The sequence below is a fragment of the Lepidochelys kempii genome, chromosome 6, assembly GCF_965140285.1.
Source record: "Lepidochelys kempii isolate rLepKem1 chromosome 6, rLepKem1.hap1, whole genome shotgun sequence".
Lineage (NCBI taxonomy): Eukaryota > Metazoa > Chordata > Testudines > Cheloniidae > Lepidochelys > Lepidochelys kempii.
The window spans coordinates 124,975,595-124,986,041 of record NC_136385.1 but is presented as its reverse complement, the minus strand read 5'-3'; the positions used below and the strand labels follow the sequence as shown (position 1 = coordinate 124,986,041).

The window sequence follows — 10,447 nt, the reverse complement described above, 5'->3', positions numbered from 1 at the left end:
AGGTGGTGCTGCAGTGTTTTGACCCTGTAAAACACAATATAGCTCTCCACTCACACCTGTTAGCTGAAGATGGGCTAGAATGGTGTCCCGAGCCTCTGTTTGCCAGAAGCTGGGATTGGGTGACAGGGCATGGATCACTTGATGATAACCTGTCTGTTCATTCCCTTTAGGGCACCTGCCATTGGCCACTGTCAGGGGACAGGATACTGGGATACCTTTGGTCTGACCTAGTATGGCTGTTCTTATGTAAGATATTAGGAATAAATGAGGCTCAAGAAAAGTTACGTGAGAATTGCAGTTATTGGAAAAAATCAAATCAGGAAACACCTTTTCAGACAAGCTAAAAGCTTAAGCTTGTACAAAAATTAATTTTATCCACTTCTATAGCATTTAAAACTAATGAAAATTAAATTGTCTCATTAAAGTTGAAGATAAAAGTTAATTAAAAGTTGCAGCAGTTCAGCCTGACCTAGCTTGTTTGAAATAAAGATGCCGGTATCTCCCTTCTAATGGTCAGTCTTCTCGGACAAGCGGAGGCTGAGAGAACAAGAGGGGTTACACTTAATATAGGGAAAGCATGAGGTTCCGTAGTAACCTAGTTTATAAAACTTGGAATAAAAACAGAGTTGAAAACTTGATTAATTCTTCCACTTAGGAGCTAGGACTTCATTGTCCTTTCAACTACTCCACACTGTGAGCTAGTTGAACTTAAACATGAATTCCTTTAAGGGGAAAGGATTTTCCAGGAAGGGGAATCTTCTGAAGAGATTCTACTACACAAAGCAGCAGCATGGGAAACGGACCTTTGCACCTGGTAGGATAGCTGATGTGTAGTGAACTGAACAGTAAGAATACTCTGTGGGGCACTAGATTTCTAAGTAGTTATGTTCAGTTGGGAGAAATTACTCAGGGTGGATTTGATTTAAATCACTAGTCAAGAAGACTCAATTTAATCATGGATTTCTACATAAAGTGCATTCTTGGGGGTTGTTATAGCCTTAATAGAGTCTTCATAACTCAGAGATGGATGTAGGTTTCATTTTTAGAAGGTACACACTATACATTTTTAAACTGATTTATTTTGAAAACTTTTCAGATTCATTTTCTGATAGAGCTGTAAAACTAATGATTGTTTGGTTATTTCATTTACCAAAGGTAACTGAAGCAGATATTTATGAAGTCACTGGGAGGTGATCAATCAATATTTGCAGGATTTTCTTGCCATGCTATATGGAGGAGATAATCACCAGACAGACATTTAAATTGTTTTATTTAACTAAAAAACATTGAGTATTCGGGATTTTTTTCTTCAACAGCAAACATATTTTAACAAAACAAGCACAGGTTCCTCACTTCTCACATTTAAGTCCAGACTTCTTCTCCTCGTCCAGATCTATTCCACCCCCAACAATCTTCTATTCATTGAACTTTTTGAAAGTTTGCACTTTTAGAGAGAGGTAAGGAATTGACTCTGTGTACACAAGTTTCCAGAGGGACAATAGAGTTGAGGTCCTTTATTTCTCACCTCTATATATTATTGATTTTAAAACATTTTTGCTGTTAACAAGCATGTTACCTCTGGAGACAAATCCACAGTTTGAGAACTGCAAAACTAAGCATCTCTGATGGTATCTTCTAGACTGAGTACTGAGTCCCATTGGGTAGATAGGAAGATTAACCTAAGTAATCTATACAGAAGCCCCTGGAACTCCATAAGATTGGGTCCCTAATCCATGAACCTTTGGAACTCATTTTCAAAATGTTACTTAAATATTACATGAATATATTGTCTCACACTATAGAATACTATTCCATGATGAGATATCTTTGAGCGAGAATATATCTTTAAATAGGTTTTTTCCTCAAAAAGTTTATCAAAAAAATCCACTTTAAATAAAAAAAAGATTTTTTTAAAAAAAAATCATTGATTTTTATCCACCCTGAAATTACTCAAGCACCATGGAAGTGTGTAGATACTTACGTCATAAAAAATACAGTACAGACAAGCTGATTCTCCTTTCCTCTCTACGTTTATTAACAGTGAGTTGGGGCTGTTGGCAACCTCCAACTTCAAGAGGAAGTCTTGCATGAAGAGGTGGGGAGAATACACTGATCACCCCAAATGGGAAGGAGCTGGCTTGGTGGCCTTTCACCCTTCCCCATTTTTGTTTCTAAGACTTAACTTCAAATACTTACAGTTATATACTAAGTAGGTCTTGGAGAAGAGAGCACAGTTAGGTTTCTAAAAAGAGAAGGATCTGGCCAGGCCAAGCTCTCCTAGGAAAGGTTGCCTCTGTACATTCTAATAGAATCATAGAATCTCAGGGTTGGAAGGGACCTCAGGAGGTCATCTAGTCCAACCCCCTGCTCAAAGCAGGGCCAATCACCAACTAAGTCATCCCAGCCAGGGCTTTGTCAAGCCTGACCTTAAAAATATCTAAGGAAGGAGATTCCATCACCTCCCTAGGTAATGCATTCCAGTGTTTCACCACCCTCCTAGTGAAGAAGTTTTTCCTAATATCCAACCTAAATCTCCCCCACTGCAACTTGAGACCATTACTCCGTGTTCGGTCATCAGCTACCACTGAGAACAGTCTAGATCCATCCTCTTTGGAACCCCCGTTCAGGTAGTTGAAAGCAGCTATCAAATCCCCCCTCATTCTTCTCTTCCGCAGACTAAACAATCCCAGTTCCCTCAGCCTCTCCTCAGAAGTCATGTGTTCCAGTCCCCTAATCATTTTGGTTGCCCTCCACTGGATGTTTTCCAATTTTTCCACATCCTTCTTGTAGTGTGGGGCCCAAAACTGGACACAGGACTCCACATGAGGCCTCACCAATGTCGAATAGAGGGGAACGATCACGGCCCTCGATCTGCTGGCAATGCCCCTACTTATACAGCCCAAAATGCCATTGGCCTTCTTGGCAACAAGGGCACACTGTTGACTCATATCTAGCTTCTCATCCACTGTAACCCCTAGGTCCTTTTCTGCAGAACTGCTGCCGAGCCATTCGGTCCCTAGTCTGTAGCGGTGCATGGGATTCTTCCGGCCTAAGTGCAAGACTCTGCACTTGTCCTTGTTGAACCTCAGATTTCTTTTGGCCCAATCCTCTAATTTGTCTAGGTCCCTCTGTATCCTATCCCTACCCTCCAGCGTATCTACCTCTCCTCCCAGTTTAGTGTCATCTGCAAACTTGCTGAGGGTACAATCCACACCATCCTCCCGATCATTTATGAAGATATTGAACAAAACCGGCCCGAGGACCGACCCTTGGGGCACTCCACTTGATACCGGCTGCCATCTAGATATGGAGCCATTGATCACTACCCGTTGAGCCCGACAATCTAGCCAACTTTCTATCCACATTATAGTCCATTCATCCAGCCCATACTTCTTTAACTTGCTGGCAAGAATACTGTGGGAGACCGTGTCAAAAGCTTCGCTAAAGTCAAGGAACAACACGTCCACCACTTTCCCCTCATCCACAGAGCCAGTTATCTCTTCATAGAAGGCAATTAGATTAGTCAGGCATGACTTGCCCTTGGTGAATCCATGCTGACTGTTCCTGATCACTTTCCTCTCCTCTAAATGCTTCAGAATTGATTCCTTGAGGACCTGCTCCATGATTTTTCCAGGGACTGAGGTGAGGCTGACTGGCCTGTAGTTCCCAGGATCCTCCTTCATCCCTTTTTTAAAGATGGGCACTACATTAGCCTTTTTCCAGTAGTCCGGGACTTCCCCGGATCGCCATGAGTTTTCAAAGATAATGGCCAATGGCTCTGCAATCACATCCGCCAACTCCTTTAGCACTCTCGGATGCAGCGCATCTGGCCCCATGGATTTGTGCTCGGCCAGCTTTTCTAAATAGTCCCGAACCACTTCTTTCTCCACAGAGGGCTGGTCACCTCCTCCCCATGCTGTGCTGCCCAGTGCAGCAGTCTGGGAGCTGACCTTGTTCATGAAGGGGAAGGTATGGCAAGTTATGCCACAACTACTTCAAGGAGGTTAGAACTCTGAAGCCTGAGAATAAGATGGCTGAAGGTGTGAGCAATACAAATTAGCATTACTTAAATCTTCCATTACCATGCTACCTGAGCACCTCAAACCCCCATTGTGAGATAGGACTAGTATCCTTATTTTATAGATAAGAAACTGAAGCACAGAGAGGCTAAGCAACTTACCTAAGGTCACAGAGGAAGTCAGTGGCAGAGTGCCCTAGCTACTAGACTATCCTTCATCTCCAGGTGGTTTTACCATAAAGTTTAGCTAAACAATTTCCTCCTACACCCTGCTGGAAGGAGAGCTTATGGGTTGGTTAATTTCTTTGAGGGGATCTGTTAAAGTTGTATGTTCCCTTTAATCTTACAGCGTCCATTTTCAGATCTGATTCCATTCACATGCAACACTCCCCAGGAAAGCTGCAATCTGAAGTCACATGAAGAACATCAGGACAAGCATTACTTTAAAAGAAACCCTTAGGGAACCTGTTTACAAACTTATCAAGGATGAGTCATATGTAATATATGAGTTGTCCACTTAAGGCAACTAACAGTTATGCCTTAATTGTGACATTACATAGTAAGGAGCAGGCAGTTTGAGTTGTCAGCAGGTGAGATGTGCTAGCCCAGAAGGACAGGGTCATCAGAACCCCCCCACCATTTAACACTATTATATACAGACTAACATTTCACATATGATTCTCCAACACTCCTTACTACACAGGATTTTTAAGAATTCAGCTGAGCAAGAAATTTGTCCTCTGTAAAAGAGGAATGGAGATGGCTATCTGCCTTGGGGACCGAATTCAGCAAGTGGACCAGCACAGCAATCCTGAGACAGGTTAGCACCCTCATCTTTAGTTCAACACCCGACTCTAGTGTCATGAATACAGCACTTTCAGCTTAACATTTTGAAATAAGATACCCCTTCAGAGGCGAGATGCAGCAGAAAGCATTGTAACTATGGAAAGATACTAGGTATCTGACTAAGCTTTTGAAGTAAAGTTAGGGGAGAATTGGTATTTTAATTATACAAGATTGACAATTAGACAATGAAGAGGCTAAAAGTCACTTTTTTTAAAATGATGTGTGACAATTGGAGCTGATCTATAATAATTTATGAATACTGGATGTTGCCTTGGTTACTGGGATGTTTGCTGTATGAATATATTGATCTAGTTCAACGGGGGGCTAATAAGGAAAAGGAAGGGTTCAGGATAAGCCACTGCTCCATAACCACTTGTGGCTTGTTAAGAGCTGATGCCAAGACAGGCAAAGGCTCAGGAACACAGGAGATCAAAGAACTGTGGCAAGTTTGAGTCTCTCTCTCAAGATGGAGGGGGAGTTTGGGGAAATCAGGGTGACATACAAGAACTTGCTGGGGGAGTCTGAAGAAAACTTGCCTCAGGTGCCATCAGCCATACTCATACACACCTGTTTTCAAATCCTCTTCAAATGCTTTGTTCCTACTGTTAAAACCAACATATTGTTTGTTTTAAGAAAGCTGTTTGGTCACTGATGGCTGACTCCTAAAAAGAGCCCCCGTCAGAGCTGCTGAATAAGCACAGTCAATACACAGAGTACGAACTATCCCAGGGCTCGGTGTAAGTGTGGGAGAACTGTGGAATTCCAGAGTGTAAAGACAAAGGGCCCGAATGGGTGCACTCAGAGACCAGAAAGGGGATAGAGGTGCAGCTAACACTAACAATGACTGCACAAAGCATGCCCCATATTTTATACATGAATTATTTTTTGAGGTAAGGAAAGAAATGGAGAAAAGCAAAAACTGAATAAAATAAAGTTTATACCATGGAGTGGATAGGACATGTGTGAAAGCTTAGACATGATATATTATCCCTAAATAGGAGAGTCATCATGCAAGTCACTACGGATACAGCAGGTCTACTTATCACCCTCCCTAGCAATTACTGTACAGCAGTTATCAAATTGCAACGTCATCTGCTTCATAAAATGTTACAAAAAATTTTTTAATAAGTAGCTCTACTATTTAAATACCAGGTTAGACACATTTACTCAGTACACAGTTGTTCTCAAGGGTAATATCCTGGTACTTCAGATGTCCCTCTGTGTATTCAGTTAGTGTAATTTACACATTCTGAATTCAAAGTCAGTCTTCATTTTTCCACAGAGGGGAGAGACAAAGGAGAAAATACAATTAGATCATTGCATATTTCAGCTGCAGCAACCTTCTGTGCTTCATTCCTGACTGGCGTGAAGGGGAGGCTGCAATCCAGGCTTGGCTGTAGGGGAAATTAAAGTGTGAAGTAAGTGTTCAAGCAACAGTTATCCAGCCTACAGCACATAACAAAAGTCACTAATTTATATTACAGCAGCAGATTACTCTACTGATTAGCACAATGATTTAATGCCAGACTGACAGGAGCTGTCATGGTCAATCAAGTGTTTATGCATGGTGTAGGTGTCTATGAATAGTAGACATGTATAAGCCCTTGGGACAAGAGGTGGGGGACAATGTTTTGACACAGGGATTTTATTAAGGGAATTTTCTCTCATCCCCTCATTCAGTACTATGGGCACTAATCATCACAGCTTTAAAGGTAAAACATAGGCTTTGCTAGCAGAACCCTTAAGAGTGCCGAAAGCGGCAGCATGGCTAGAAATGTTAAGCATCGGATGGAGAGCTCGGCTCAAATGTGGTGATAGCTGTTGTACTTCACATTGTTCCAAAGCAACACCCACGAATCAACCCTTCCCCCCCCCCCCCAACCAACTTACCAATGTCACTGGGACCTCCTCTTTGGTCCAGCACTTTGCTGGCTTGTGTTTCCAATCACATAAGGAGAGTTTAAGTATCAGCTCAGTTTTGGAGAGAAGGGGACCAGTTACAGTAGCAAGGTGGGGATCTTCAGAGGAGCCAATGGAGCTGGGCACCCAAATCCCCTAGATTTGGACACCAACTTTCCCCTGGGGCTCTTTTGACAATTTCAGCCCGAGAAAATATTAGAGCTACCAAGGCAGAGGGAGAATAGAGACCTGAAGCAGTCTCGTATGAAAGAGGGAAGGAAAAAGGACAGATGAAGGCAAAAAGTGAGGAGCATATGATCCATTTTTAGCAGGTATTAACAGAAGGAAATAAGCCTTCACCTGGTTAGCTATCATGCCTCAACTCTTCATGAGGGAGAAGATCACTAAGGGTTCAGACTAATTAGATTTTCTGGATGTTTGGCAGTTTGACCAAGTCAAGGATCAAGCAGTTTGACAGGAGTTAGACAACTGTTCTACAAAAATCTTGAGCTATTTTATCCGGATCCACGTAAGCTGTTCTCGAGTCACCACAAAGGGCTGCATTCACTAGAACAGGGGTTATCAAACTTCATTACATCACGAACCCCTTCTAATAATAAAAGTTACTTCACGATCTGGGGCAGGGGACTGAACCCTGAGCCCGCCCAAGCCCCACTGCCCTGGGGGACGGGCCAAAGCCCAAGCCCCACTGCTCCAGGTGGGGGGGGGCCAAACCTGAAGCTCAAGGGCTTCAGCCCCAGTCAGGGGGCCTGCCACCTGAGTCCTGCCATCCAGGGCTGAAGCCCTCAGGCTTTGGCCCTGGGTAGTGGGGCTCGGGCTTCAGCAAGTCTAAGCCAGCCCTGGTGACCCCATTCAAATCCAGACCCGCAGTTTGAGAACCACTGCACTTGAGTAACCAGGTCTTTCAACTGACTTTTTATGGAGTTGAATTCATTGCAGTAGTTCAGGGAATTTTACAAAAGCCATTTCATATGAAAGTTTAATGGTGTTGCCATGTAAATGGATTGTTTTAGTCAAGTCAGACTAAAGGTGAACCTACCACGTCAAAAGGAGTTCCATCACTAGAGATGAAATCGCTATGAAAAAGATCTGGAAAATAAGACCACATTTCAAAATTGAAAAGTTACACTCCATTGCTTAATAGTGCTGGAAAAGCTATACATTTTCTGTACCTATTCCTGACTTCAGTTTGTTTTCATAGCGTATATCAACCTTTGCTTCTGCTTTTTATAGCGGGATTACACACCCTATTGAAGATTATACCATAAAAAACCTCTTGAGTAGTATGGTTGTTTGCCGTTGTGCATCCAGTGTAATACAAGGATGTCAGTGCAAATGCCAAATAGACACTGACACTGCACCCACCCCATACAGCCCTGGTCTACACTAGGACTTTAGGTCGAATTTAGCAGCATTAAATCGATGTAAACCTGCACCCGTCCACACGATGAAGCCCTTTATTTCGACTTAAAGGGCTCTTAAAAATCGATTTCCTTACTCCATCCCTGACAAGTGGATTAGCGCTTAAATCGGCCTTGCCGGCTCGAATTTGGGGTACTGTGGACACAATTCGACGGTATTGGCCTCTGGGAGCTATCCCAGAATGCTCCATTGTGACCGCTCTGGACAGCACTCTCAACTCAGATGCACTGGCCAGGTAGACAGGAAAAGAACCGTGAACTTTTGAATCTCATTTTCTGTTTGGCCAGCGTGGCAAGCTGCAGGTGACCATGCAGAGCTCATCAGCAGAGGTGACCATGATGGAGTCCCAGAATCGCAAAAGAGCTCCAGCATGGACTGAACGGGAGGTACGGGATCTGATCGCTGTATGGGGAGAGGAATCCGTGCTATCAGAACTCCATTCCAGTTTTCGAAATGCCAAAACCTTTGTCAAAATCTCCCAGGGCATGAAGGACAGAGACCATAACAGGGACCCGAAGCAGTGCCGCATGAAACTGAAGGAGCTGAGGCAAGCCTACCAGAAAACCAGAGAGGCGAACGGCCGCTCCGGGTCAGAGCCCCAAACATGCCGCTTGTATGATGAGCTGCATGCCATTTTAGGGGGTTCAGCCACCACTACCCCAGCCGTGTTGTTTGACTCCTTCAATGGAGATGGAGGCAATACGGAAGCAGGTTTTGAGGACGAAGAAGATGATGATGAGGTTGTAGATAGCTCACAGCAAGCAAGTGGAGAAACCGGTTTTCCCGACAGCCAGGAACTGTTTGTCACCTTGGACCTGGAGCCAGTACCCCCCGAACCCACCCAAGGCCGCCTGCTGGGTCCAGGAGGCGGAGAAGGGACCTCCGGTGAGTGTACCTTTTAAAATACTATACATGGTTTAAAAGCAAGCATGTGAAAGGATTACTTTGCCCTGGCATTCGCGGCTCTCCTGGATGTACTCCCAAAGCCTTTGCAAAAGGTTTCTGGGGAGGGCAGCCTTATTGCGTCCTTCATGGTAGGACTTTACCACTCCAAGCCAGTAACACGTACTTGGGAATCATTGTACAACAAAGCATTGCAGTGTATGTTTGCTGGCGTTCAAACAACATCCGTTCTTTATCTCTGTGTTATCCTCAGGAGAGTGAGATATAATTCATGGTCACCTGGTTGAAATAGAGTGCTTTTCTTCAGGGGACACTCAGAGGAGCCCATTCCTGCTGGGCTGTTTGCCTGTGGCTAAACAGAAATGTTCCCCGCTGTTAGCCACAGGGAGGGGGGAGGTTTGAGGGGGTAGCCACGCGGTGGGGGGAGGCAAAATGCGACCTTGTAACGAAAGCACATGTGCTATGTATGTAATGTTAACAGCAAGGTTTACCCTGAAAGAGTGTAGCCACTGTTTTATAAAATGTGTCTTTTTAAATACCGCTGTCCTTTTTTTCTCCACCAGCTGCATGTGTTTCAATGATCACAGGATCTTCTCCTTCCCAGAGGCTAGTGAAGCTTAGAAAGAAAAAAAATGCACTCGAGATGAAATGTTCTCTGAGCTCATGCTGTCCTCCCACACTGACAGAGCACAGATGAATGCGTGGAGACAAATAATGTCAGAGTGCAGGAAAGCACAAAATGACTGGGAGGAGAGGTGGCGGGCTGAAGAGAGGGCTGAAGCTCAAATGTGGCAGCAGCGTGATGAGAGGAGGCAGGATTCAGTGCTGAGGCTGCTGGAGGACCAAACCAGTATGCTCCAGTGTATGGTTGAGCTGCAGCAAAGGCAGCTGGAGCACAGACTGCCACTACAGCCCCTGTGTAACCAACCGCCCTCCTCCCCAAGTTCCATAGCCTCCACACCCAAACGCCCAAGAATGCGGGGCGGGGGGGGGGGGCACCGGCCAACCAGCCACTCCACCACAGAGGATTGTCCCAAAAAAAGAAGGCTGGCATTCAATAAATTTTAAAGTTGTAAACTTTTAAAGTGCTGTGCTTAAAGTGCTGTGTGGCATTTTCCTTCCCTCCTCCACCACCCCTCCTGGGCTGCCTTGGTAGTCACCCCCCTATTTGTGTGATGAATGAATAAAGAATGCATAAATGTGAAGCAACAATGACTTTATTGCCTCTGCAAGCGGTGATCGAAGGGAGGAGAGGAGGGTGGTTAGCTTACAGGGAAGTAGAGTGAACCAAGGGGCGGGGGGTTTCATCAAGGAGAAACAAACAGAACTTTCACACCG

At 44.3% G+C, this 10,447-nt stretch overlaps 1 protein-coding gene and 1 long non-coding RNA gene across 4 annotated transcripts in view; one reads left to right on the top strand and one right to left on the bottom strand.

Annotated features, from left to right (window-relative positions):
• The first annotated feature begins 4,851 nt into the window (after positions 1-4,851).
• On the top strand, positions 4,852-10,343 carry LOC140913504 (uncharacterized). Its single transcript, XR_012159607.1, has 3 exons — positions 4,852-6,282; positions 8,018-9,091; positions 9,673-10,343. It is a non-coding gene; the product is annotated as an uncharacterized LOC140913504 (long non-coding RNA).
• DLGAP5 (DLG associated protein 5) overlaps positions 5,785-10,447 on the bottom strand; it is a 47,379-nt gene continuing 42,716 nt past the window's right edge. For all 3 annotated transcript variants that reach the window (XM_073350056.2, XM_073350057.2, XM_073350059.2), the window contains 2 exons: positions 7,824-7,873; positions 5,785-6,258 (listed from right to left, as the gene is read on the bottom strand). In XM_073350056.2, the coding sequence (XP_073206157.1) occupies positions 6,133-6,258; positions 7,824-7,873 (176 nt within the window). In that variant the 3' untranslated portion in view covers positions 5,785-6,132. The remainder of the gene's footprint in view (positions 6,259-7,823; positions 7,874-10,447) is intronic.